Here is a 27,226-nt window from a genome sequence, read left to right on the forward strand (position 1 = left end):
CCCCATTCATCTTTTTAAAAATATGAATCTGGGTGGGTAGTGGTGGTTCATGCGGCTTTATTGGGGGCCAGAGGCAGGTGGAGCTCTGTGAGTTCGAGGCTAGCCGGTCTACAGAACAAGTTACAGGACACTCAGGTCTACACAGAAAAACCCGTCTCGAACACTCACACAGACCCTTTTTACTGGATCCGTACACACACACACACTCACTCACAAACCCTTTTTACTGGATCCGTAGGAAGGTGTTACGGCATTGATCCTAGCCTGGCCCCATGTTCGGTTCCAGAAGCACACACTCTCTCTTCCCTCTTCCCTGCGCCCTTCTGGTCACACCTTAGAAGTGAAACTGAGGCTCCAAGGACTAGACCAGGGTAAGCCACCACGGAACGAGGGGCTCAGCTCCATTGCCTTTCCACGGACCCGCAGCTTTCTGGGGGCCACTGCACGCTCTACGCTTGCCCTGGGATTCCCGGCGTTCTTGTGAACATCCGGGTCACTGTCTCATACGGACCAATGAGCGGAGGCCCTAGAGTCAGGGGGCGGGCCCTCGGCGGTACAATATGGCGGCGCTCAGGACGCAGCTTCCGTGACCTGTAGCCGCGCGTCTGTGTTTGTAGCTGAGCTGGGGTGGGCGCGGGCACCTCCGCGGGGCAGCAGCCGGAAAGGGAGCCATGGGGACTGTGCACGCCCGGGTGAGCGGCCCCGCGGCGGCTGGGCGGGACGCGCGCGCGCGCGCGCCTGGGACCAGGGCGGCAGCGAGGGTGTGGGAGCTGCTTCGGGCTGTCGCGGTCGGGAGGGCGGTGGTGACTTGCACAAGGTCATTCAGCGGAATTTTCCTGGGTGACCTTACAGCACCGGCCTCGATAGGACCACAGCATGGAAGAAGGGTCTGTCAGAACACAAGACCCAAGTTATTTTTCAGTCTTGTTTTACAATTTCCAATTACTATTAGGTGCATGAGTGTTCGCATGTGTGTATGTGCACTTTGTGTGCAGAGCCTGTGGAGGCCAGAAGGGGGCACTGGATCCCCTGCAATTGTAGTTCCAGAGGGTTGGTGAGCCTCCTTGTAGGTGGCGGGAACCACTCTGCAAGAGCAGCAGGTGCCCTTACCTGCTGAGCCCGTCGCTCCAACCCAGCAGAACTATTTCTTAAAAAATTGTGTGTGTGTTTGTGCGCGCGCGTGCGTGTGCCTGTGCGCGTGTGTGTGTGTGTGTGTGTGTGTGTGTGTGTGTGTGGCGCGCGCATATGTGTGTGGAGGTCAGAAGACAACAGTTGCAGTCAGCTTTCTCCTTCTCCTATGTGGAATCAGGGGGGAATCGAACTCTGGTGATTAGGCCCAAGGGACAAGCTCCTGTGCCTGCCGAGCTGTCATCACTTTTGAATTGGCTTTTGTTTGCCACCTGGAATTGGGCAGTATCTTGTTCCATGCAACAGAATGAGCTTCCTTCCCATAAATGGGCGGAGCAAACCATAGAAGAAACTTGTCCTGTCTCCGCATCCACTCCTCCCTTGTCTCTTTGCCTTTGGCTTTGTAGCCCAGGCTGGCCTCATATTAGTAGTCTTGTCTAAGCTTCTGAGAGCTGTGGCTTTTTTTGAGGATTTTGCAGTTCTCTTCCTCATGTCTCTCTTAAGGTCTGATGAACAAGTTAGTTTCTGCGTAGGGACACAGAACTCCTTCATAACCCACTCCAGTTTTGAGGGGCGGAGCAGACTAGTACCTTAGTTCCAACCAACAGCCAATATCTGTTACTGAATAAGTAGTTGGATACTTACTGCCAAACTTTCATGTTTAAAATTGTTCCCCAGAAGCCAGAGAATGTTACAGACCCTCTGAATGCCCTAAAATCAAGACACATGGAGCCCTGGAGCCAGCACCACCCAGAGTGGACACCATCACTTGCCCTGTGACGCATTTTCTGGTAGTGTCCCTTTGCTTGCGGCAGCACTTAGTTAGCACAGGCATCTCTCACAGAGCTGTTTCCCACACCACTGCACTAGAGACACACTCTTTGAACTATCCTGTTGCCCTGGGGTCATTCCCTATCCAATTGCTCATGGCCACACCCAACTTTACCTAGAAAAATAGTCACATCTCTTAGAACTCAGGTTCAGTTACTTTTCCAGTACCTTCCTGAGTACTGCAGAAACCTATTAGGCAAGCTCCTCCATAGCAACACAAGTACCCTCTGGGCAAGCACTCACTGAGCTATATCCATAGATATCTTTAAATATTTTCCTTCACTAGGCTGTCAAAGCCAGCCTTGAGCTCAGTCCATAGTCTAGGCTGGCCTTGAATTTGGAATCCTTCATATCTTTGAGTAACTGGGCTTACAGATCCAGTAGCTAGGTATGGTGCTACACACCCTTAATCTCAGCACTCAGGAGGCAGATGCAATTGAATCTGTCTTGAGTTCAAGTCCAGCCCTGTCTACTCAGTGAATTTTAGGCCAGCCAGGACTATATAGTGAGGCTCTGTCTATAAACAGTATGTGGTGAGTAAATCTCCATCAGTAAACAGGTCCTGGAGGATACCGAGCTATGGCAGAAGTGTGAGCCACAGTAACATCTGCCCTCTCCAGATTGTGGGGCTTGGTGGTCTCTAATGAACTTTGTTTCATGCTTTGCCGTGTTAGGAACCATTGGAATCTTTTAGAATAATGGAATGCAAACTTTGCTCATACAAGGCGAATTTGCCAACTGTTGGCTTAAGACGGGATCCACATGCACATTCCTCCTTTGCCTAATGTTTTCATACTTAGAAGAAGGTAATAGTGTTTTAGTTTTAAAAATACTAACAGCAGAAAACCAGTAAATAGCGGCACGAATTAATGTATTGTTTGTCATCCATGGTTAGTGCCCATATTGGCCCGAGTGCCAGGCATTTATTTCTTTTCCCCTCACTAAGTAAAAGAACAGAAGAGAATTACATTTAATCAGTATTCCATAAATAGGAATTGAGTACAAAAAGAAAGGAAAAAAAAAAAAAAGAAACCATCTGAAGTCACAAATTTCTAACGTTTAAGAGATGTCCCTTTGGACCCAAGCATGGTGGCTATAGTCCCAGAAAGTTGGGGGATTAGAAGCAGGACTAGGGTTTCCAAGACTGTTCTTGGCTATTTAGTGAGTATGAGACTATCCCTGGGTATGTGGTATGTGAGACCCTGCACACATGGGTATATGGGTATTCTCTCTCTCTCTCTCTCTCTCTCTCTCTCTCTCTCTCTATATATATATATATATATATATATATATATATATATATATATATATATATAATTTCAAGCACACACAAAACCTCACAGAGTCAGAATGGTTCAGAGGTGATGTTTAGCGTGGCATGGTGGCTTGTGCCTATAATTGCAGCACTCAAGAGTCAGAGGCAGGAGAATTAAGTAAATTCAAGGCCTATGTTCCTATCTTAGTACCTTACCTCCTCCAAAGATAGACATCTAAGGTAGATCTTCAGACTATGCAGGGAGCCAACATGGCCTCATGGTGAAGGTACTTGTATGGTCTGGAGTCTAGGTGTGTCTCCCCATAGGTTCTCCGAGGACCAGTCATTAGGGCAGGTGTGGAAGGAGTCATCATCCTCTTGGGCTCCTTCCTGACACTCAGAACCTGTGTACGAAGTGTGTGTGGCAGAAGGCCGTTAGGTATTCCAGGAGGAGGAGAAGGCAGAGGCAGCCCCAGAGTCCCCTTACTTCGCAGATGTCAGCAGTTGAAGGCACTGTAGAGGGGCTTGACTGCAGGAAGCAGCTGGATACTGCCTGCTTGTTCTTGAAAGTCATTTTGAATTGTTGCTCCGAGTCGTCCACTTCAGGGATGCTTGGAAATCTCTGCCACTAAGTGTCCCAGTGTTTACTCATAGGAACAGATTACATGGTCCACGTACACACAGATAAAGCACTGTGTTATGTGTGTAGTATCTATATGTAATTGTGTTTTCTAGTCTTCCCAGCCCTGCTCATCCAACCCCAGCCCCCAGAAGCTTATTAAGAAGTTGCTCTTGTGATTATTTAGTGGTAGAATATCTTCTTCAGCCATCTGAGGCTGGGGTTATAGCCATGTGCACCATGAATGGCTCTGTGTTGTTCTGAGGTGGTGACTGTTCATATTACCACCTGGAAGCAGGGGCAGGCTCAGGAGGAGCTTCAGAGAGAGCCTTGGCTGCACAGGGTCTGTGAGGAGTGAGCTGATCTCAGAAAACTAAAGAAAAGAGCAACCAAGGTTGGGAGTGTAGCTTGGCGGTGTAGACACTGCCAGCATTTGCGTTGTGTAAAGGGCCTGCTTTCTGGTCCATTGGCAAGCACATGCAAGGGTTTTTTGAAATCTTTGTTTTACTTACTAGTTACCCAGTGAACATTGCTTAGTAAGCACGGTCCCCAGGACCTGCACTTGCCCATTGGCCTACACTGGCCTTCCTCGTGTGTCCCATCCTGTCCCCAGCTCCTCATTCTGACTGAACACAGCATCTGTGCTGGATTTTGTGACACCACCTTTAGGTGGAGGCTTGGCTCCTTTTCACTCTAAGTTTCTCTATCCTTTGCAGAGTCTGGAGCCCCTCCCATCAAGCGGAACTGACTTTGGAGCACTGGGGGAGGAAGCTGAGTTTGTGGAAGTTGAACCTGAAGCGAAACAGGAAATCCTAGAAAACAAAGATGTGAGTATTCTGTGGAGCATCTTGATGTTGTTTCTGGAATGTTCTTTTGGTAAGACCCTATGGAGAAGTGAAGCAGCTAACATGTCAACAGTTACGAATAGAGACCCTTGACTTGAGGACAGTAGCTCCTTGTTCCTCCGGTTCTCCTGGGTGACAGTTGATGTGGCTGGTTTAGGGAAACACGTTTTGTTTCTACTGAAAAAATAGAACAAAAGGTTTTTCTTGGTTGGCTCAGATGTCCTAGGTTTGGTTCCCACTACCCATTATGGTGACTCAAAACCACCTGTGACTCTAACTCTAGATTCTAGTGTCTAGAAGATCTGACAACTTTGCACATGCGTACAAATACATACATGCAGATAAACACTCAAAATAAAATTAAAAAGATTTTCAGGGCTGGAGATTTGGCTCAGTGGTTAAGAGCACTGACTGCTCTTCCAGAGGTCCTGAGTTCAAGTCCCAGCAACCACATGGTAGCTCACAACCATCTGTAATAGGATCCAGTGCCTTCTTCTGGTGTATCTGAAGACAGCAACAATGTACTCACATATATAAAATACATAAATAAATCTTTTTTTAAAAAGTTTTCAAAGATAGACTCAAATTATGCTTGTTATATACATATATATGTTTGGATGGATGGATGGATGGATAGATGGATAGATAGATAGATAGATAGATAGATAGATAGATAGATGAAATTAAAGGCATGTTACCAGCAGAGGATAGCATTCCAGACAAGTGCTCTACCACAGAGCTACAGCCCCAGCTCTGCAGTTTTTATTTGTTCCTTTCTCCTAGATGAGTCAAGGTCATTCTTCACCTGCCTGTGACCTCTCACAGATCTTCATCCCACATCCAAGGCTGGCTGTGGCCAGGCTAAGGAGGTTGGGCCTCACTGCTTGTTAGGGTGATCCTGGGTTGTTTGCCTGGAGAGGCCAGAGCTCATTCATTTACTGTCAATCAGTACATACTTGGCAAAGGCTAAATCTTAAAATAGGAGTTCAGGGACTGACAACAAAACAAACAAGCAAACAGAGAATACAGGGCTGGAGAGATGGTTCAGAGGTTAAGAGTGCTGCTCGTCAGAGGACTTGGATATCCAGCACCCACATGGCAGGTCATAACCAACTGTGACTCAGTTCCAGGGAATCTGACGCTGCCTTCCAGCCTATGTAGGCACCAGGCGCTGACGTGCTCCACAGACATACATGTAAGCAAACACCATACACGTAAAAGTTCAAAAAGAATGAAGTCAGAAGTAAGGCGGTTACTGTACTTGAGAAGACCTTGCCCTTTGTCTCAGACCCCACCTCTGGCTACAGTCCCAAGCTGCTTCCTGTGCCAGACGTGGTGACCTCTGTTCCCTTGTCTCATTTAGGTGGTGGTTCAGCATGTTCATTTTGATGGACTTGCACGGACTAAGGATGACATCATCATTTGTGAAATTGGAGATGTTTTTAAGGCTAAAAACCTCATTGAGGTGAGTTTGTTCTCTGTGTGGCACACTTTGCCTGTAACTTATAAGAATCTGAGACCCACAACCCTGCCCCCAGCCTCTCACTGCAGAGGGACCCAAGCCTGGAGAGAGCCTTCGACAGCTTACACAAACTTGCGGTTGTCCTTACCTCTGTTCATCTGCTCAGCCTGCCTACCCTGCATTCTGCCTGACTCTCAGCATCAGCGCTATCCCTGGGTTCTGCTGTCCTTACCTCTGTTCATCTGCTCGGCCTGCCTATCCTGCACTCTGCCTGACTCGGCATCAGCGCTATCCCTGGGTTCTGCTGAGCCCTTTGGGGTCCTCTGTGGATACCCTGTCCACATCCCAGGCCCTTGCTCTGTTGGTCACATAGACTCTTTCCTTTGCTGTCGTAGGAGATTGCCCATCCTGTGGCTTCCTCCTGTCCTGCCTTTGGACCACACTGACCTGCCTAGTAGAGGTTATCAGTGGTGGCTTGGTCCACTGGCTCCTCTTGCTAACCTTGAGTAGTGTTGGCAAAACAGTCAAAAGTTTGTGTTTTTAAAGCTGAAGGTGCTGTTTTAGGACAGTTACATAAAGAGGCGTAAATAGTCCCAGGTGGAGAGCATACTAGTGTGAGTGTGCACGCTTTCTTGCCACGGCTTGACCATTCCCAGAGGCCAGCTTTGGCTCCTCCTGGTTCTTCCAAGCGTGTCTAACATGAGGATGAACCCAGGTGGCTGGGAGCGCTGACATTCTCTTTTGTCATTGTGAGGACAGTCCTGTCTCTCAGTACGTTTATGGGAAGCCTCACCGCAAACACTTTGTGTCCTTGCTGTGTCTCTCTGTGGATGGACATTAACTGAGCTGAGTGCTTGGCTCTCCTGGACGGCTGTACATTCAGCGTCTTACTGTTGTGTCACAGTGTGCACAGCACAAGTCGCATTACTATGTCACAGGCCACGTGGTCTGTCACTTCAAGGGTCAGCATATTGGTCTCCAGGGAGATCCACCATTCCACACATCTGCAGGGGATGGACAAGGTCCATTCCCCAGAGCTGAGAACCACATTCTCTAAGGTCTTGCCGTCCATTGGACATAGAGTATGGTTTCATTACTCCAATCTGTAGATATGTCCCTGGGATCAAATGTGGCTTGGTGGCAAACACCATAACTCGCTGCCATCTTACCAGCCTCAAATACTATGTCTGTCTGTCTGTCTGTCTGTCTGTCTATCTATCTATCTATCGCCATTCATCCCTTTCCTGCTTTGTTTTGTTTTCCTTTTTTCCTTTTGTTTAAATATCCTCTCACTGTGCAGCCCAGGCTGGCCTCCATCTTTATCTCACTGTGTAGCCCAGGCTGGCCTCCATCTTTATCTCACTGTGCAGCCCAGGCTGGCCTCCATCTTTAGCTCTTCCAGCCTTAGCCTGTGAGTGCTGGGATCACAGAGATGTGTCTATTTTCCTTTGGGTTCTCAGCCTTTTCTCATTCCAGGAGCTCTTTGTCACTTTGTCACCATTGTCTTTCCTGACTGTCACCTTTCTTCCCGTCCATCCTTGGCCTTTTCTGTGTCTGGGCACTCATTCCCTGTGCTGGCTGCTGGCTGCTGGCTGCTGGCTGCTGGCTGCTGGCTGCTGGCTGCTGGCTGGCTCAGTCAGGTTCACCTCTTCCTCCTGGGGCTTGATGGGCGTTTCCTGCTACATACCTCTCAGTGCAAGCATTTATGGGTCACATGGCCCTCAGTGCTCCTGTGTTTTAGGAGAGCTCACTTTCTGTCATCCTTCCCTCCCAGGTAATGCGACGATCTCATGAAGCCCGGGAAAAACTGCTTCGCCTAGGAATTTTTAGGCAAGTGGATGTTTTGATCGACACATGTCATGGTAGGTGTCAAGGAGGAGTGTCCCTCTGATGCCACCCCGTAGCCTCCAGGGTCACAGAGCAACCATTTGGTTAGATGCAGAGTGCACCCAAAGGTTTCTCAGGCAGGTCTCAGAGTTAGCTACACCTGAGGGTTACGCTGCAGCAGAGGAGTGGGCGGGGCCAGGGATTTAATTTGTTGGAAAGCTCAGCAGAGTCAGATAAGAGTGGGAGCACCTGGGGACACTGGGGAGTGTTCAAGTACATTAACTTATGAAGTGGAGGCTCTGAGCCTTTTAGGTAACTTGTGTCTGACCCGTACTGAGTGATACAGTTCAAGCACTCTGGCCTGCCCTGCCTCCCCAGTCAGTTCAGTGCCTTTGTTGGCACTTGGTTCAACGCTCTCCAGTCCCTGCTGAAATGGCCTTGCACTGGTCAACTCCCCTCCTCTGTCTGTGACTTCAGCTCTCACCCTGGCTGCGCCATAGAATGCCCTGACAGCAGAGGCTAGCTTAGGGCTTTGTAAGCCCATCATTGTGCATACCACACTACGTGTCACTCACCCTGCTGTGAGCTGTGGGCTTGAGGGAATGGTAATTATGAGTATGTGCTTGACAGTCATGACAAATGAACCTTGTGAGTGTGAGGTGTTGAAGTGGCACGTGTCACAGTGTAGGGTTGGAAATAGAGGGCTGCTGTGGTACACGCCTTCAATCTCAGCACTCGGGAAGCAGAGACTGGGAGTTCTCTGTCTATGGTGGGTTCTAGGCCAGCCAGGACTGCATTGAGAGACCCTGTCTCAAAAACAAATAAACAAACAAATAAAAACCAGACCAGCACCAAGGCTTCCCCCACCCCCAACCTTTGCCTCCTGCCCCCAGCCTGTTGAGACCACATGGACTTCCTCACAGGTGTGTAGCAGGAACACAGCAGGCATCCTGGGTGGAAGGCAAGATCTACCTCCTCCTCTGAGACCACAGCCCTGCAGGGTTTGCCTCGATCTGCAGAGAGCACCCCAGGCCTTGGTGGTTGTGAGGTAGAAACCTCCAGTGCAGACCATGCTCACACTCCACTGGATGGGGGACTTTTAGCTGTACTGTTACAACATCCTTACTGTCAAATGAATCCTGGGCTTTGATGCTGGCTGGATGGACTCAGAACATTTTCAAGGGGCTTTGATGCTGGCTGGCTGGACTCAGAACATTTTCAAGGGGCTTTGATGCTGGCTGGCTGGACTCAGAACATTTTCAAGGACCTCCTGAGCAGTGGGCCCATTCCCAGCTGGGGCTGTTTTCAGCACCGGGAGTCGAGTCAGTGTTAGGTTTAGTGGTCTGTTTTGGTTTGTGTGTATGCATATATGTGTGCAAGTATGTGTGTGGATACATGTGTGGTACCCGGAGGACAAGTTCCAGGAGTCAGTGGGTCCTGGAACTCAAACCCAGCCTGACAGGCGTGCTGGCAGTGTCTTTACCCCTAAGCCATGCTGACCCTTTTAATACTTCTTTAGGTGAAGATGCCCTGCCAAATGGGTTAGATGTCACCTTTGAAGTGACGGAGCTGAGGAGACTGACGGGCAGTTACAACACCATGGTTGGAAACAACGAAGGCAGTATGGTAAGGCATGGTTCCATCACTGTCTAGAGCTCTGGGTGTGAGCTGTGAGATGTGCCCGTTGGAGAGGCAGGGAGTTGCTGTGGAAGCTGCCGCCTTATGGACTTGGTGTGGTGTTCAGTTTTCTTCCGCCTCCCTAGAATTGTCAGCGTGAGCCGGAGGTCATGTTTAGCAATAATAGCCCTGTACTTGGACAGATGGGCTGCTTGTGCTCTCGCTTAGACTCCATTATGCTCTGGTCAGGAGGTTCGGGGTTGGGGCAGGAGCCCTCTGCCTTCCAGCTTCCCAGGCACTCAGTGTGGCCGTCTTCCACCTGGTCAGCTTTGTGGGGTGCTGTGAGAAACAAAGCCTGTTCACACTGGTCCAGTGCCTGCCGGCTTCATCCTTTCCCTCCCTTAGGTACTCGGCCTCAAACTCCCCAACCTTCTGGGACGCGCAGAGAAAGTGACTTTCCAGTTCTCTTATGGAACCAAAGAAACCTCCTACGGCCTGTCCTTCTTCAAGCCACAACCTGGGAACTTCAACAGAAAGTAGGAAGCCGAGCAGGTCCCTGCACTCCCTGGGCTGGTGTGAATGTGAACGTAGATGTCTGGAGTGTGAAGTGATGCATTGTCCTTAGGATGAGCCCGGTGTAGTCTGATGGGCCTGTTGTTTAGCTGTGCACAAGCCCTGTGACTCACTGTTAAAGCTTGTCCCATTGCCTCCTAGTTTCTCCGTAAACTTATATAAAGTTACTGGGCAGTTCCCGTGGAGCTCACTTCGGGAGACAGACAGAGGAGTGTCTGCCGAGTACAGTGTGAGTACCCCAGGCCCTGTGGGTGGTGGGAGCTGGGGGGGGGGGGTACACAGTCAGTGAGTTTATTATTGACAAGGGAGGGAAATGAGTGGGTGAATGCACAGTCACCACCTGGTGGCCTTTTCTCTAGCTCCTCCTCCCTAGCTGATGCAGGTAACCAGGGGAAGGAGTGGGCTGGCATCCACACTGGTCACATGGTATCTGTGCTCCTGACTGATTGGCACCCAGTGCTTTCTCTCATCTTTCTCCTCAGTATCCCCTTTTATTTTTTCCTAATCTTTTCAAAGAGCACACCCTGAAAGAGTCAAGTACAGTGCTTTCCACCTGGGACAATAGGTGTGAAAGGAGCTGGGGTGTGGAATGGGGGGGGTGCGCAGGGGAGAGACATGCAGCGTGCAGCTTCTAAGGCACCTGTGTCTCAAGTCACCCTAAGTGTAACCGGGCATTGTCAGCGTGCACCATCTGCCCTGTGAATCCTGACAGTTACTGTGGAGACAGCAGTGTATTGCCCTACGGAAGTGGCTTGCTATCTAAGAGCTGCACTATGGCCATGGAAAGAAGTTAATTGCAAAGCTTCACTTTCTCTACGCTTCTGAGGAAACATGAGTCTTGAGGCCCTCATGCAGAGTGACTGCTGCTCCCTGACTCTCTGTAGGCTCCTCAGGCCTGTATGTTGCCCCTGTGTGCTGAGGTAGACACTTTTGGGCCATACTCTTGCACACCAAAGATGTGGACTGGGCTCCAGTTGGTGTCTCCTCACTCTCAGTGGCCTTGTGCCTTCCGCTAGGGCTGCGGACTGCAGAGCTCACCGGGATGCTTTCTGGGGAGCTTGGCACCAGGTGCCTTTGCTAGTGAAGTCACGGCTGGTCTCAGAGCTCCCTGACATCATGACATTCAGAGAGAAAGGTGCTGTTCTGAGCTAGAGTCTAGGGCAGGCTGTGGGTCAGGCTGTTGGGCAAACCTGCTGAGAGGCAGGAGGTGGGTTCCGTGGACCTGGCCTTTGCTCCCTTTGGCTGTGGAAAGAAAACCCTTGGCCCCATGTGGCTTGGTCTTCTCATTCTTCTGGGCCTGCCTTGAGCCAGCCATGGGGGCGGGGTGGGTGTGCCACATTGTGTGTGTCTTACTGTGATGAGACTGATACTATTGACAGAGTCACTCCTAGCTTTTGGGTATGGCCCTGTTCCTTCACGGCAGTTCAGAGCAGCGCTGCTCTGGCTCAGCTTACAGCCCTCCCCCTCGGCCTCTGTGAGTTCTCTTCTGTTCCTCCTCCTTCCCTAGTTCCTTTCATTTAAAATGGTTGTCTTGAGGCTGGGGGAGGATCACTTGCCAGCACTGGCCTGATCTGTCCCTGGTGCTGAAGAAAGAAATTATCAAGTGTGTTTCTCAGAGATGCTCAATTTAAAGGATGGTTTACAGCAGCTTGTTCCAGTGTGGACGGAGCAGAACAAGGCTTCCTTCCCTGTCTTTACAGTTTCCCCTATGGAAGACCAGTCACACTGTCAAGTGGGAGGGTGTGTGGCGGGAGCTGGGCTGTCTCTCGAGGACTGCATCGTTTGCTGTGCGGAAGGAAAGTGGACACTCATTGAAGTCGTCTCTCTCGGTAGGAATTGCTCTCTGTATGGAGAATGTGTTGACAGCCCTGTGACCCATCGGCCAGTCTCTGCTGATGTGGGGCTGACTGAGGTGCCAGTGAGACTGGGTGGTTGGGACAAAGGCCTCTAGCTCCATGTCCACTGCCTCTCAATAGTTTTTGTAAGTAACATCAGTGGAAGCAGAAATTTAAAAAATGCAGGACTAGGGCGGCTGCTGGGCTCTCTGAGGGAACAAAGCTGGTCGGTGCCTCCCTGGTGCCTCTGGGTGTGCCATCTCAGAACTTAAAGCTGTCCTGAGAAGACAGGGACAAGTGCAGAGGGCTGTGGGCATAAGGAGCACAGCCCAGACCTCAGTGCACAACAAGTGTTACTGTCCTTGGAGCTGCCTGCAGTGAACATGAGAATGCCTTGTGCTCATTTCTTTCAGCACGCCATGGTTATCGACTCTCGGAATTCATCTATCTTGCCAAGAAGAGGGGCCTTGCTCAAAGTCAACCAGGTAGCGTCTCACCACAGCTCCTCACTGGGTAGCTGGTGCACTGTGCACGGGTTAACACAACACTTTGCCTGGAGTTTGCAAACTTATCCAGTAGTGTGTGATTCTGTAGTGTACTCATCTACTGAGCCACCTGAGGGAGGCCCTGGGTTCCATCCCAGCACCACAGATAGGAAAAACCACTCTAGAATTGCCTGCAAGGGTTGCTGACTCCACTCTTAGGGCTTCTGGCCTCAGAATCAGCCCTTGTTCCTTGCAGTTTATCTTGTGTCTTCCCCCAAGGCCACAGTGGTCGACATGGCAGCTTCTTTGGTAGTGTCACATGACAGCAGGAACAGAGTTGGAGGACCGGGAATAGGCAGGACTGTCATGCAGAGGCCTTCAGGGCCAGGGGAGGGCAGAGCTGGCGCTGGTGCCTGTGGGGAGCAGTGTTAGTGCCTTAAAGGTGATGTGGTCAGCTGGTCTGCAGGTGTGGGGGACCTGGGTGATACTGTGGCTATGGTGGTCCACCCAGTCTCATCCTGCTGCTTGTAGTGCTTGTGGTGAACAGGACCCTGGGGTGCCTGTCTTACTCAGGGTTTCTATTGCTGTGATGAAGCACCATGACCAAAAGCAAGTTGGGGAGGAAGGGGTTTATTCAGCTTACACCTCTGTATTGCTGTTCATCACCAAAGGAAATCAGGACAGGAACTCAAACAGGACAGGATTCTGGAGGCAGGAGCTGATGCAAAGGCATGAGGGTGCTGCTTACTGGCTTACTCCTTATGGCTTGCTGAGCCTGCTTTCTTATAGAACCCAGGACCTCCAGCCCAGGGATGGCCCTGCCCACCATGAGCTAGGCCCTCCTGCATTGATCACTAATTGAGAAAATGTTTTACATGGAGGCATTTCCTCAACTGAGGCTCCTTCCTCTCTGATGACTAACTTTTGTCAAGTTGACACAAAACCAGCCAGGACAGTGCCCAATCTTCCTTTTTAGAGGTGTAATTAGTGGTGAGATTTGTATGTAAAATGTTGCTGGCATGAAAGCAGCTCACTCTTCAGATGCTGAAGGCAGACAGCAAAACTGTCATTTCGTGGGCAAGGTAGTGCGTAGTAGCCCCTGTGTCTCTGTGACCTGTGGCTTCTTCCCCAGGAGCTGGCAGGCTACACTGGAGGGGATGTGAGCTTCATCAAGGAAGACTTTGAGCTTCAGCTGAATAAGCCGCTCGCATTGGATTCGGTGAGTCTGTGGCCTATGCTGTGCCTGTGGAACCCCTAAGCCCAGAGCACTGCTGTTAGCCCAGTGCTTTGGTGCTTCAACCCATAGGACTCGAGACCCTTCCGTCAACATGTGTGTAGCCTTCCAGGCTGCACTAGGTTCTCACTCTAAGGTACCACAGAATCCCATCATCCTTTGCTCTCTGCTGCCCCTGCCTGTGGAGCCATGCTCTTATTTCCCTGTGCCCTTTCCTGCCGTCCCCCAGCCAGGCTCCCCTACCCACACCATACCCACTGCTTTCCTGTGAGTTTGTACTCTAGAGTGGTGCCCCTCCATCTACCCGCTCACAGGCTCTGTCAGAGGGGTGGGGCTCTTCCTTCACAGGCGCGTGTTGTGTTCTTCATCTGCCTCCTGCTGCTGTAACGTCCTTTTGTTACCTGTCCATGTGGCCTCCTGCTCCAGGCTTTTAGGAGTTTGGCACAGGCATGTCTCCAGCCACCTTCTCTTATCTTCCAGTCTGGGGGTTGGTGGGGAGGGCTCTACTGTACTTACTCTGTAGAAGACCCATCTGTTGATCCACTTACCTACCATGTGCCACCTACCCACTCACGGGTCTACACAAGTATCCACCTACCTGTCTACGCATCCTTCTTCCATCCACATAGTATCTAGTCATTCTCTTATCCACCCATTTGTGTGCTCACCCACCTGCATCCTGGCTGCCAGACATTCTAGGTGCTTATATCAAGAGGTGGGAGTAAGGGGGTTGTCTTAGATAGGGTTTCATTGCTGTGATGAGACTCTGACACAGCAACTCTTATAAAGAAAACATTTAATTTGGGACTGGCTTACAGTTTACAGAGATTTTTAGTTCATTATTATCATAGCAGGAAGCATGGCAGGTTGCAGGCAGACATGGTGCTGGAGGAGCAGAGAGCTCACCTTGATCTGCAGGGAGCAGAAGGAGACTGTGTACCACACTAGACATATCTTATGCTTATAGGACCCCAAAGCCCACCTCCACAGTGACATACTTCCTCCAATAAGGCCACACCTCCTAGAAGTACCATTCCCTGCATTCAAATCCATGAGCCTGTTCAAACCACTACAAGGGTAGAACTCAAAGAGAACAGGAGGATTGGTGGCTGAGATGGGCAGAGTTGGGGAAGGCGGAGAGTGGAGAGGAAAGGGCAGAGACTCTAGCAAAGGGAATGGCTTAGTGCAGGCAGTATCTACCTGACAGGAGGAGAGGCTTCAGAGCAGTTAGTGTCTGAGTTCGGCAGGCAGTGAGGAGCAGGGTGGTCCCTCAGCTTTGAGGTGAGGCCAGCTGAGGAAGAACCCTGGGAGTTGGGCTGTACTTCTGTCAACCTGAGGCCACTTCAAAATAAAATTTTTATTTTAAGAGATGGAGAGGAGAGAAGTGGGAACAAACCCAGTAGAATGGCTCCTTTGAGGCATCCATGAGCCGTGAGGGGGGTGGGGCCGGGTAAGATGAGTGGTTGGATGGATGGATGGATGGATGGATGGATGGATGGATGGATGGGCAAAAGGATGGGTAGCAATGATAGATAGATAGATAGATAGGTGAATGGTAGGATGAGTGGACAGGAAGAGGGTCAAGGATGTTTGGCTCTGGCAGGAAGGAGCCTGGGACCTTCTCTGCTGGTGGGAACATAGGGTGTAGATGCCTCTGGGTAGGAGCAGCTGTGGGGCGAGAAGGAAGTAAAGCAGGGACCTGGTTCTTCTCAGGAGCACAGCGAACTGCCTTCCAGGCCAGAGGTAGTGGTGTGTGCAAGGAGAGCTGGGGGAGGGGTGCGAGTCTGCTGAGGCCCTTGGTCTCTAAGAAGCAGAGACAGGCCTCATCCCAGAGGAAGATCAGGAGTGGAATCATCCCCATGAACAGTCAGAGCATGGGTCCCATCCCCACCCCATCCCCCACCCCCACTGTCATCACTGGGCCCAGTGTCAGAAATGTCAGTTAGACTTTCCAATGGTGGCACTTCCTAGGAAACCTGATGTTAGTTGAAAATGTCTGAAGGGTGGTATCCTGCTGAAAAGTTAGCTTAGTCTGACCAGCCTTCAGACTGGAGGCCTTCCCTTAGCCTTCCAAGGTATACTACAAAGGTGACCTGAGCCAAGTGTGTGGCTTTCAGAATGCCATACAGACAGATGGGCACATGAGTGTGCCATTAGACAATGGTGAAGTTGGGTTATTTCACCCCATTATTGCCATTGAGGACTGTCCTGTGTGTGCTGTGTGGCTCTGCCCACTCTCTTCCCTCTTTAGCCCTTCCCATGGAAGCATCTAGAAAAAGACCATCTAAAGCAGCTATGGAGTTTATAAGGACTGGCCAGTCCCACATATGAGGTCTCTACACTGTATGACTGTGGGAGTGATGTAACTCATATAGACCTTCAGCCTGAGGGGCGCATACCTCAGTCCCCTCACATTTTGGGGTCTGAGCAGATATAGGATCTCATATCCAGGGTTCTGGTTGTCCTCTGTCAGTCCTGTGGGCCTGACTTCTCATGCAAGAGGGTTTTGTTCTGGTAGGAATGCAAGCTAAGTCCCTGCTGCACTTCTGTGTGACTTTGATGGCGTTTAAAGTGGCCTCTGACTGAGTTCTTCAACCTCACCGCCCCTGGTCCCCTATGGTCCTGCTGGTGCTCTACTGTGCATGCCAGGGGCAGTCAAAGGCATGCAGAGTAGAGCCAGTTTCCTGCTGGCTCTCATGGAGACAGAAAGAAACACTGTATTTGTATTTGCCTCCCCACAGGTATTCTCCACGTCTCTCTGGGGTGGAATGCTGGTGCCCATTGGTGACAAGCCATCCAGCATTGCTGACAGGTCAGTGCGGCAGAGGCTCCCCCACATCCTCTGGGACTTTGGGTTGTTTTTACAGAGGGGAGCAGTATTCACATTGCTCTGGATTTTCATGTGGTATCAGATTTTGAAGTATCCAGTACTCATAGTCTGTTGCTTTTTTTTTTTTTTTTTTTTTAGATTTATTTTAGAGTACAGTGTCACAGTGATGCCCAAAAGAAGGTGTCAGATCCCATTACAAATGGTCCTGAGCCACCATGTGGTTTTTGGGAATTGAACTCAGGTCCTCAGGAAGAGGGGTCAGTGCTCCTAACCGCTGAGCCGTCTCTCCAGCCCTACTTTGTTGCTTTTTGTTGTGAAACTTTATTATTAAACATTTTTCTCAGCCAAGCATGGTAGTGAATACCTTTAATCCCAGCACTTGAGAGGCAGAGCCAGAACTGCACCGAGAAACTCTGTCTGGAAAAATAAAGAAAAATGTTTCCTCTTTTTCTTTAAATTATTATGAAAGAATTTGGTTAGTACTTGTAGAATTGAAGGTAAAGGCACGTTTAAGAAAGTAGGGTGCTTAGTCCTCCTGGAGGTAAGCCTACCTCACCCTGGTCTGCCTCCTTTTGCTCAGGTAGGAGTGTGTTTGTATACAGAGAGTGAGCTGTGTCTTATATGCTGTGTTTTATATGCAACTTGTCTTCCCATTTGTTAAATGTTATAAAGAGATCAAAGAGGGATTTGATTGTTCACTGAGTCATGAGAAAGTCTTTAAAAGTAACGTTTTGGGCGTGAGTGTGTGTGTGTGTATGCATGAATGCATACATGTGTGCAGGTTCACATATGCCATAATACATATGTGGAGGTTGGTTCTCATCTTCCACCTTATCGTGAGTCAGGGTCCCTTGATTTTGCTACTGTGCTGCCCCTGGCTGGCTCAGCCTTCAAGGTGACTCCCATCTCACTATAGGAGTACGGGGATTGCAATTGGACGTTATGTGTCTGGTTCATGTGTGTGCCAGGTATCCAGCACCCACATGGGAGATGACAACATATGTAACTCCAGTTCCAGGGGATCGAGGCCCTCTTCTGGTCTCCTCTGGCACCAGCCATACATGTACACAGACAGACATGTAGGCAGAACACACATACACATAAAATAAAAATAAATAAACCTTTAAGAAGCACCAAGGAATAGAGCTTACTGTTTGCATGCAGTATTAATTAACACCAGCAGTACTCAGGAAAGCTCTGCTTAGCAGTCAGACAGTAAAAGTGTGGGCTTCTGAGCTCTCCAAGTTTGTGTGAGCGTGTTGGAGACTTCTGTGGGACAGGGGCCTTGTTCCCTATGTGCTGTCTCAGCCTAGGGAGAGCAGAGGCAGCTCTGTCTTGAATTTGAGGCGTTTTCTGAAATATATCTGTATAGATAGTGATAGATACAGATAGAAATACAGATAAAGGCATACGTAAAAAGTTAGAACATCCTCCCTCAATTCAAAAGCATGGCAGGAGGTTAAGGTAATGAGGAAGTTGACTAACCTTCAGGGAAGCCCTGGTTCTATCCTTAGCAGTTAGAATGCAGTAGAATTCGTTGTAGAAAACCAAAGTAACACTGGTGTGGTCTGTTTGTGTCTGCTATCACCTGGCCCCTCTTGTGCTCTGCATACCAATGTGCAATGTGGACCTGCCTTCTAACCCAGCATCACTGGGAGGCTGTGTGGTTGGGAGTGAACCTCATGGCGGGTCTCTCAGACAGCTGCCTACCCTCCATAAGGGATGGGCCTCCTCCTCCTGGTTCACCTTCCCCTAAGCATCTTTGTTGTCTCATTGCTCATATCCCCAGAAGTAGCTGCTGTTGGGTTCCAGGCAGATTTTGGTAGGTGTCACATGCTTGCTTTCCTACCCTCTCTTGGTGTTCTGCTGTGTGCAGACAATGCTCTACAAACCAGCTGTGACCCTGCTGCTGCCTCACTTGCTGTGGGTCTTGTGGATCTTCACCTAATGGAATGACACCTGTCACTTTGCTGCAGGTTTTACCTGGGAGGCCCCACGAGTGTCCGAGGATTTAGCATGCACAGCATTGGACCCCAGAGCGAAGGTCAGTGAGCTAAGACTTGGAGGCATGCAGTACTTTCCTCCTCTATGGGCTGCCATCTGTGAGGGCAGAGGCAATGGGAATAGCAGTTTGCAACAGTGCGAGCATCAGGACTTCCATTCATTGTAAGGATAGGACCATTTCCAGTGGTCATGCCAGTTCCTGCTCTTTGCTCAAAACCCAGCAATTCAAGTACCCCTGTGCCCTACAATGTATCCCCTTCTCTGAAGACTCAGCAGGCTTCATCTGCCATGTCTTTGCTCCCAGAGCAGGTTTGCGGGATAGTTTGTCTCATCAGGTAGAATCAATGTAGCTCTGTGACTGTGGATAAGGTGACTTTTTCTTGAGATTTGTTTTGTTGTTTGTTTTAAACAGACAGTAGCTCTATCTACCATTGCTGTAATCCAAGTTCAGAAGCTATCCTGTACAATTCAAATTTTATTGATGAATAATATTTTCCTTCACTTTTTAGTATTTGTATTTTTTTTGCTAAGATAACATAAAATCTTCTATTTTTTTTTACTTATTCACTTTACATCTTGCTCACTGCCCCCCTCCCAGTCACCCCCTCCCACAGTCCTTCCCCTATCTCCCCTCCCCATCTCTGAGCGGGTGGGTGCCCCACTGGGTATCCCCCCCACCCTGGCACTTTAAGTCTCTTTGAGGCTAGGCATGTCCTCTCCCACTGAGGCCAGACAAGGCAGCCCAGCAAGAAGAACATATCCCACAGACAGGCAACAGCTTTTGGGCTAGCCCCTGCTCCAGTTGTTCAGGACCCACACAAAGACCAAGCTGCACATCTGCTACATGTTTGGGGGCGTTGAAGGGGGTAGGTCCACCCCTTGTATGCTCTTTGGTTGGTGGTTCAGTCAGTCTCTGAGAGCCACAATGGTCCAGGTTAGTTGACTCTGTTGGACTTCCTGTGGAGTTTCTATCCTTTTCCGGGCCCGAAAACATTTGCTTTTATTGCACGCACATTGATTTCAAATAAGGTATGTCAAGTAAAACTTTAGCACTCAGAGAGTTAAAAACAACAAACAAGGACTGGAGAGATGGCTCAGTGGTTAAGAGCAGCGACTGTTCTTCCAGAGGTCCTGAGTTCAATTCCCAGCAACCACATGGTGGCTCACAACCATCTGTAATGGGATCTGATGCCCTCTTATGGTGTGTCTGAAGACAGCTACAGTGTACTCATATAAATGAAATAAATAAGTCTTTAAAAAAAAAAAATCTTTAAAAAAAAAAAAAACAACAAACAAAGTAATGAAATGAAGCAGCTGTAGATTTGCTACTCAGTTACTTTCAGGAATGGTCGAAGTAGATTAAACTTAGCCCTGTTTTGTTTAGATGCAAATGACAAATGAGGGGCTGGAGAGACAGCTTAGCAGTTAAGAGCACTGACTGTTCCAGATGACCCGGTGTCTAGGCACCCACCTGGTAGCTCACAACCATCTGTAACTCCAGTTCTGGGGTCTGATTGCCTTCCTTTGGTCTCTGCAGTCACCCCACGCTTGGTGCACAAAGACATACATGCTGACAAATTTATATATATATATATATATATATATATATATATGTATATATATATATATATATATATATGTATATATATATATATGTATATTTATTTATTTTGATGTTTTAGCTCTGGCTATCCTGGAACTCACTCTGTAGACCAGGCTGGCCTCAAACTCATAGTTTGCCTTCCTCTGCTTTCTGAGTGCTGTGTGCCACCAATGGCCTGGCTGTTGTTTTTTTTGACGTTTTTGGCCATGAGCCTAGGCTTTAACAGGAGTCACCCCTCCAGCTCTCATACACATCTCCAAAGTGACACAGGATGCATCTGGAATACGTTGGTAGATTGACAGTAGCGTTTCACAGGGCTGCTCACCTGGTATCCCCTGGGTTCTGCAAGGTTCACAGCCCTAGTGCTACCCACATTCACACATGCTGTGCTGTTTAACAGTCTCCCAGAAACCCTTGCCTCTCTGTTTTCTTGTATCCTGTCCCTGCTGGTGACCAACATGGAATTAAGAAAACTGAAGCTTTCTGCCTTCTGAGCAACAGCCCAGAGGCAAGGAGTGCAGCCGCTGCTGAGCCCCAGAGAGGCAGCAGGAAGGGAAGAGGGCAAAGTTACGGAGGCCAGACACTTCCCTCCCTGAGTGTGGGAGTAGCTGCAGGCTGCAGGGCTCAGATAAGAAAGTCACCCCAGCAGTTTTCCTCTCCTGGGTAACTTGAGCTAGTGACTGACTCCAAAAGGAACTTTTCTCCAGGCCTTCACCATTGAAACCAGGGGTTTGGGCTGAAAGCCTGGGTTCTGGCAGCCCCAGAAGGATAGGCTCAGACACGTCTGGATGGTGAGATCAGGGAGGCTCAGTGTGGCCACTGGAGGAGGAGGAGCAGGTCGCTCTTAGACTCCTGGCCCCGTAGACAGGGCAGGCAGCAGCCTCATTCCTTTATAGTACTCTGGCTCCTGTGCTGTGTTGTTGTGGAAGGATCCTGAAAAGGAGGGAGGCTGGGCTTGCCTAGTTCGTGGAGCGGAACTGAAAGCAGGAACCCTAAGGGCTGAGTCAACAGATTCTATTTCCTTCCCTAGGAGATTACCTGGGCGGGGAGGCATACTGGGCCGGGGGCCTGCACCTCTACACCCCACTGCCCTTCCGGCCAGGCCAGGGTGGCTTCGGAGAGCTTTTCAGAACTCACTTTTTCCTCAATGCGGGCAACCTGTGCAACCTCAACTATGGTGAGTCTGATACAGGGTGGTGCCGTCCCTTATGATGCCATTATGTAAAGGGTAGGCTGCGTCTTACCCTACAAACAAGCTTCAAGTGCTGTCAGTGTCATTAGGGCCCAGCGCTCAGCACAGCTCTGTTGGGAGGATGCTCACAGAGCACAGGTCCAGCTGGGGGCCTTGGGCCTGCCCAGAGGCGTGGCAAGGGCCTCCCCGCTGTTCTGCTAAAACATCCTTTCTAGGCAGAGGGGGCAGGGGAGCCAGACCCAGAGAGTTGAAACCTTCAGCTGGTTCTGGGAGAGCGGGATGCAGATGCCAGCCCTATACCTGTCTTCACTAGCTAGATCCAGCTGTAAGGGGCTCTGGCAGGGAGGGAGCCACACATCTCTGCTCACCAGCTTTGCTGTTTCAGGTGAGGGTCCCAGAGCCCACATCCGGAAGCTAGCTGAATGCATCCGCTGGTCCTATGGAGCAGGCATCGTCCTCCGACTTGGCAACATCGCTCGGCTGGAGCTGAACTACTGCATTCCTATGGGCGTGCAGCGGGGCGACAGGTGTGGGGGGCCACTGGCAGCTCTGCAGCTCTGTGGGGCTTCTGTTGCAGTTTGTTCTGGGATGGTCACTTTAGTGAGAGACTGGATAGTCACCTACAGCATGAAAGCATGTGGTCCTCAGCTGAGCTCTCGTAGTTGGAGGGGAAAAGGGAGATGCCCACCGCTTCCCTGGAACACTGCTGCTCTGGCTCGGGAGTTAACCAGTGGGTGCTGAAAGTGTAAAGCAGTAGGGAGCTTCCCTGTGCCAATGCTGGCCTGAGGCCGGCCACAGCTTTGCTATGGGCTGGAGGACTCCACCCATGGACATGGATGGAGCAGTGGCTGTGTTCCATGGCTGGATTAGGCCAAGGGTCATTCAGGGTTATAGAGAGACCCCAACTCTTACATTACCTTGTGGGCATTGTCTGGAGACCTAGAGGGATTGTTATGAGCAGGAAGCTTTAGTGACAAAGTTCTGGAAGTCAGAAGTCAGGACATGCTGGTGGGAAACTGATGCTGGGGCATTGTGCTGGCTTCCATGGGGCCACCTGCTGACAGGGAGGCAGTGCAAGCGCCTGGGTACTCTACACAAGCTCCCACCCTCTCACAGGGACCCACTCACATGACTTTATCCAAGATAGATCAATTCCCAAGGGCTACATGGCCAGATGCCACCTTGCCTTGTGGTAAGGAATAGGTTACATAGCTACTCTGGGTCTCTTTTCCTATGCAGAGAATAGAAGCCTTTGACAGGCAGCTCTCAGAGCTTACAAGCCTTCCTGCTTTGCTCTTGTGTGGTCTGGCTGTGGTGCCTGTCACTCCCATCACTGCTGTGTTGTACCGGCCTGCTCCTCTTGTCTCTTAGTGTCCTCTGTCTCCACGCCTGCTGCCTGCAGTCTGACATGCTACAGTTGCTGATTTCACAGTGCAGTGAGGAGAGGAGGGCTGATGTCCCCAGGTCCCTGGTGCACAGTAGGTCCCTGGTACACAGTAGATGCCTTCTCAACAGCTGCCTCAACCTTCAGCCTCGGTTAGCTGTCTGTGCAGCCGACCATGTAGGTGGAGCTGAAGCGGAGCTGTGGCCAGCCGCCCTCACAGACTGTTGGGGCCAGGTCATGTACTTTGGGATGTGTTGGGCTCCAGTACCAACAGCACTCGCAGCTATCTCTGAGTGCTATCTACCACTGTGGCCCATGCTGTGTAATACTGACAGTAGCCACAAGATGGCAGTGTGCACCAAGCAGTTCCTTCGCTTTTACGCGTCTTGCTAGTTGGCCCTTTAGCAAGTGTTATTACAGCCCAGGACCCTTCAGCTGCTCCTCTCTCTCAGTTAAATCGAAGAAGCATGTCTCAAAGATTAATTGAGAACATAGCCTTCAGAAAGAAGAAGGCTGCTGTGCTGAAGTGGGGGAAGACCCTGGCCCTGGTTTGCCGTTGTGATGGTGGCAGGCAGGCGTTTACTGTGAGTGGTAAAGGCTGTCCAAGGTCAGCCTTGACATAGAAATAACTTCCCTAGTGTGCTTTGGTTTGCAGCTTTGTGGGCAGGAGTGGAATTTGATAACATTTGAGGGAAATGACCTCAATTTTATCTTGTTTCTAAAATTAGGAAGTTGGCAGGTAGACAGTGTCTGTAGCCTCACCCCCAGGGTTAGACCAGGTGATCTGTAATCTGTGATCCGTGGCCTTTACAAAAGGGTGGCAGTGTGAAATGTTCTGACTTCTGTCCTGAATGATTTCTGGCGCAGTCTTCCCTGGGACCTGAGTGTTGTGTCACAGTGTGACTCCGCAGACTAGGTCTCTGGAGACCTAGTGATGCATCAGCGCTGCTTCAGCTGCTCCTTGAGCTGTAGGAAGGACACCATCAGTGCAGCTGGGGAGGCCATCCTGGCTGTGGATACAGCTGTCCTGGGGGAGGGGTATAGTATGGCACAGAGAATGTGGGCTTGCTGGGCCCTCAGGGGAATGGCTGCTCCCAAGTGTGCCTGTTCTGTTCTCCTCCCTCTTCACCTCTCTTCAGCTTCATCGGTGTCTTCCTCTCAGTGCCTCTCAAGGGCTCTGTTGGGGCCCATGAGTGCTAGTTCCCACACCTAGCACTTCACCCAGGATGAAGAGCTCTGGGGGTTAAGAACAGGCATCAGTGGACTTTTCTGATGACCCCCGCTGGGGCTGGTATAAGGGTGAGCACTGGCACCATGGGGCAGGAAGGCAGCCTGCACCTGGCCTAGAGGTAGAAGCCGAGGAGGCTAGCAGGGTCTGCAGAGGACTGATGGGTCCCAGCCCTGTAACTCTGGGTGCCACATCGAATACTCGTCATGGGCATTGCTTTGTGCTGTGTGTGTCACAACACATGCATCTTTGAGTTTTTTACAGTTGTGGTAGCAGGGTTCTCTGAAGAAGCTTACTTCTCTGGGGGTTTCTCTAAAGCAGCGTGGTCCCTATGAAACTGGTTGCATAGGCCCAGGCTGAGGGCACAGGTACTCAGGAGATCCTCAGCCTCCAGGGGTGCAGCTCTCCTCCAATCAGGAGGGCTCCTCAGCAGGGCAGTGTGACTGCTGCCATTTACCTGTGCCTCGACATGCCAGTGTGGCACAGCACTCAGAACTGGGTGTTTGGTGCCTACAGCCAGTCCTGAGAAGCCCACACAGGACACCCTAGAGCTAAGCTCTCCAGAGAGCACACCTCTGTTGACTGTTTGTGTCATCCTGGTTCAGAAACAGGGCTGGCTGCTGGCTGGACTCTGTAAGGCTGGGTTGCTAGGTCATTGTGAGGCCCAGGACCACACTGAGTTCTGGGCTAGCCCCAACATGTGGGCCTCCTGGTTCAACTTCCTGTCCTGGACAGTGTACCTTTGGTTGGGATGGAGCAAGAGGGTCTTAGGCTTTATTTCTTTCTTTTCTCCTTTCTCCAGGGGCTAATTCTTATTAGCCTAGGGAACTGTGGGGGCTACAGAGCCTCTCAATGATGTAAGGAGCACCCTGTTGACTTGTCTTTATGATGTAAGGAGCACCCTGTTGACTTCTCTTTTTCTTTTTAGGATTTGTGATGGCGTCCAGTTTGGAGCTGGGATTCGGTTCCTGTAACTTGAGTCCCGGGGCAGCTTGGATGAGCAACGGGAGTCTCCTAGGCTAGACGCCTGTTTGGAGGTGACACAGTTTAGTGCTTCTGGGCCGTAATCCTTATGGGAAATCACGTCAATAAATTTTAAACACTTAGCTGTGTCCTGGATGTGGTCTGTTTTTCAGGCCATGCGTCTTTATGGACACCTACTTTTCTTGAGGACATGTGACAGTCTGACCTGCTCAGTCCTGGGCCTAAGGGCTTTCAGGTGACCTTTCCCAAGAGCCTTTTTTTTTTTAGACTCCTAGAGTCTACTGTTGGGATCACAGTTACCGGAAGTAGGGCTGAGCTGTGGGGTGGCCCCAGAGGACACTGGCCCCGTCATCACAGGAAACCACCTCAGTGCGTCATGACCTGTCAGTGCTGGTGTGATGCTAGGATTCCAAGGCAGATGGGAAGTGCACTGTCGTCTGATAGCATGGCTGCTCCTGCCTGTCACTTGTGACTCGGGCTGCACAGCTATCCTCTTGCAGGAAACTGAGATGTCCAGCGGGTCCATGGCTCAGGTGCTACTGACTTCTAAAGACGCCTGTGCTCCCTCTTCAGAGCTGGCAGGCCGGACTTCTGCCCTTGCTCTCTTTTAAGGATGTTTTTGATAGCATCAGGTCCCCAGATGGAGCAGATAACTGTATTTCAAGGCTAGTTGATGAGCGCACTCAGCTCTGGCTGCTGCCTGCTCCTTTCTTGCTCAGGCTTCATGTGGTTGTGATCCCTCAGTCTTTAAAGGGGGATCTGTTGGAAGCCACTCCTTTTCCTGTTTGGATGCCAGTATCTGCAGATACTCAAGGCTGTCATATAAAATGTTACAGGATTGTTTGGCAGGCAGGATACAAGGTCTGGGGTCCTTGAGGACTTTGAGGAGGTCAGCTCCGCAAGTGCTGGGATCACCCGTGAGCACACCACATCAGAGCGATGCCACAGCATATGCACACAGCTGCCTCAGGCCATGAGTTACCTCTAGGTTACAGTGTAGAGGCTTGGGCCAGAGGGGTGATTCATACGTGTGGTCCCAGCACTTAGGAACCTGAAGCAGGAAGGTCACCATGAGTTCAAGTACAACTTCAGCTATGTAAGACTCCATCTCAAAAAGCATACTAAAATAGTTGTACTAAATTGTTTTAGGATAATGTTAAGGCTGGCTGTGTTTAGGATAGACACAGTTTTTGTGAGTGAGCACGCCACAGTTGAGGCCCATTCCTAACAGTTCCTGAGTATTGTCACTCTGCCACTGGCTGAAAGCTAGGAGATGGAGTCTGAGGGTATGTTGGCTAGCTGTGTCCTGAGTCCCAACGTTGGGACATGGGAGTCTGTCTACTCTTGATTAAGGTCTCTATAAGTGGTACTTGGGGGACAGTTTTCTGTTTACTTATAAGATTTATTTTATGTATACGGGTATTTTTGCCTTCATGTGTATATGTGTACCACATGGGTACTTTGTGCCCATTGAGGTCAGAAAGAGGGTGTTGGATCCCCCAGAATTGGAGTTGAAAATGGTTGTGGGCCACCCTGCGGATACTGGGAAGTGAACCCAGGTCCTCTGGCAAAGCAGCCAGTGTGCTTATCTACTGCAGCCCTTTGGGGATATTCTTAGCTTTGAAAAATTAACACAAGGCAGTGGTGGTGGTGCTCAGAGGCAAAGGCTAGCCTGGTCTACAGAGCCAGTTCCAGGACAGCCAGAAACTCTGTCTCGAAAAAAAAAAACAGAACAAACAACAAAAAATAATATATGTGTTATACAGTTAAGCCTCCTCTGAAGTCTTTGAAAACAGGATGTGCCTGGGACCTCAGTGCCATGGTGTCTGCTGCCTCCCTCCACCCCCATGGTCTCATTGCAGATCAACTCCTGTCCTCCCTGTGGCCTTTTGTTTACTAAATGACTTTGGGGCTTGGGGAAACAGCCTACACACACACACACACACACACACACACGCACGCACGCACGCACGCACGCACGCACGCACGCACGCACATACAGAGTCAGGTTCTCAGACCTGAGGACTTTCCTCCCCTGCCACCTTCAATGGAAACTGGTGTTTGCTGAGAATAAACTTATTTCTTTCAGTGGTTGGAAATGTCAGTTTGCAGTTTCTCTTTGATGATTGGAACCCACTTGGGACCTGGTGTGTTAAGAATTCGAATTGGGAGCTGCAGAAACCAACATGGATTTGCAGGCCCCATGACCTTTGAGAACCCAGGGAAGGCACTTGTGAAAGTCTGGTTTTAATCTAGACTGGGCTGCCCCGGGAGCCGCCTCTGGCTCATT

General features: G+C 50.1%; 1 protein-coding gene across 1 annotated transcript; it reads left to right on the forward strand.

The window, feature by feature from the left end:
- The first annotated feature begins 538 nt into the window (after nucleotides 1-538).
- Samm50 (SAMM50 sorting and assembly machinery component) lies at nucleotides 539-25,058 on the forward strand. Its single transcript, XM_034516974.2, has 15 exons — nucleotides 539-692; nucleotides 4,550-4,660; nucleotides 6,042-6,143; nucleotides 7,915-8,002; nucleotides 9,487-9,593; nucleotides 9,990-10,120; nucleotides 10,299-10,386; nucleotides 11,858-11,986; nucleotides 12,406-12,477; nucleotides 13,610-13,696; nucleotides 16,453-16,523; nucleotides 18,518-18,585; nucleotides 21,179-21,325; nucleotides 21,726-21,867; nucleotides 24,881-25,058. Exons 1-15 carry the CDS (start codon nucleotides 672-674, stop codon nucleotides 24,924-24,926), a joined length of 1,410 nt encoding a protein of 469 aa, XP_034372865.1. The 5' UTR covers nucleotides 539-671; the 3' UTR covers nucleotides 24,927-25,058.
- The last annotated feature ends 2,168 nt before the right edge of the window (nucleotides 25,059-27,226 follow it).

The sequence above is a fragment of the Arvicanthis niloticus genome, chromosome 13 (assembly GCF_011762505.2).
Source record: "Arvicanthis niloticus isolate mArvNil1 chromosome 13, mArvNil1.pat.X, whole genome shotgun sequence".
In the NCBI taxonomy this organism is placed as follows: Eukaryota; Metazoa; Chordata; class Mammalia; order Rodentia; family Muridae; genus Arvicanthis; species Arvicanthis niloticus.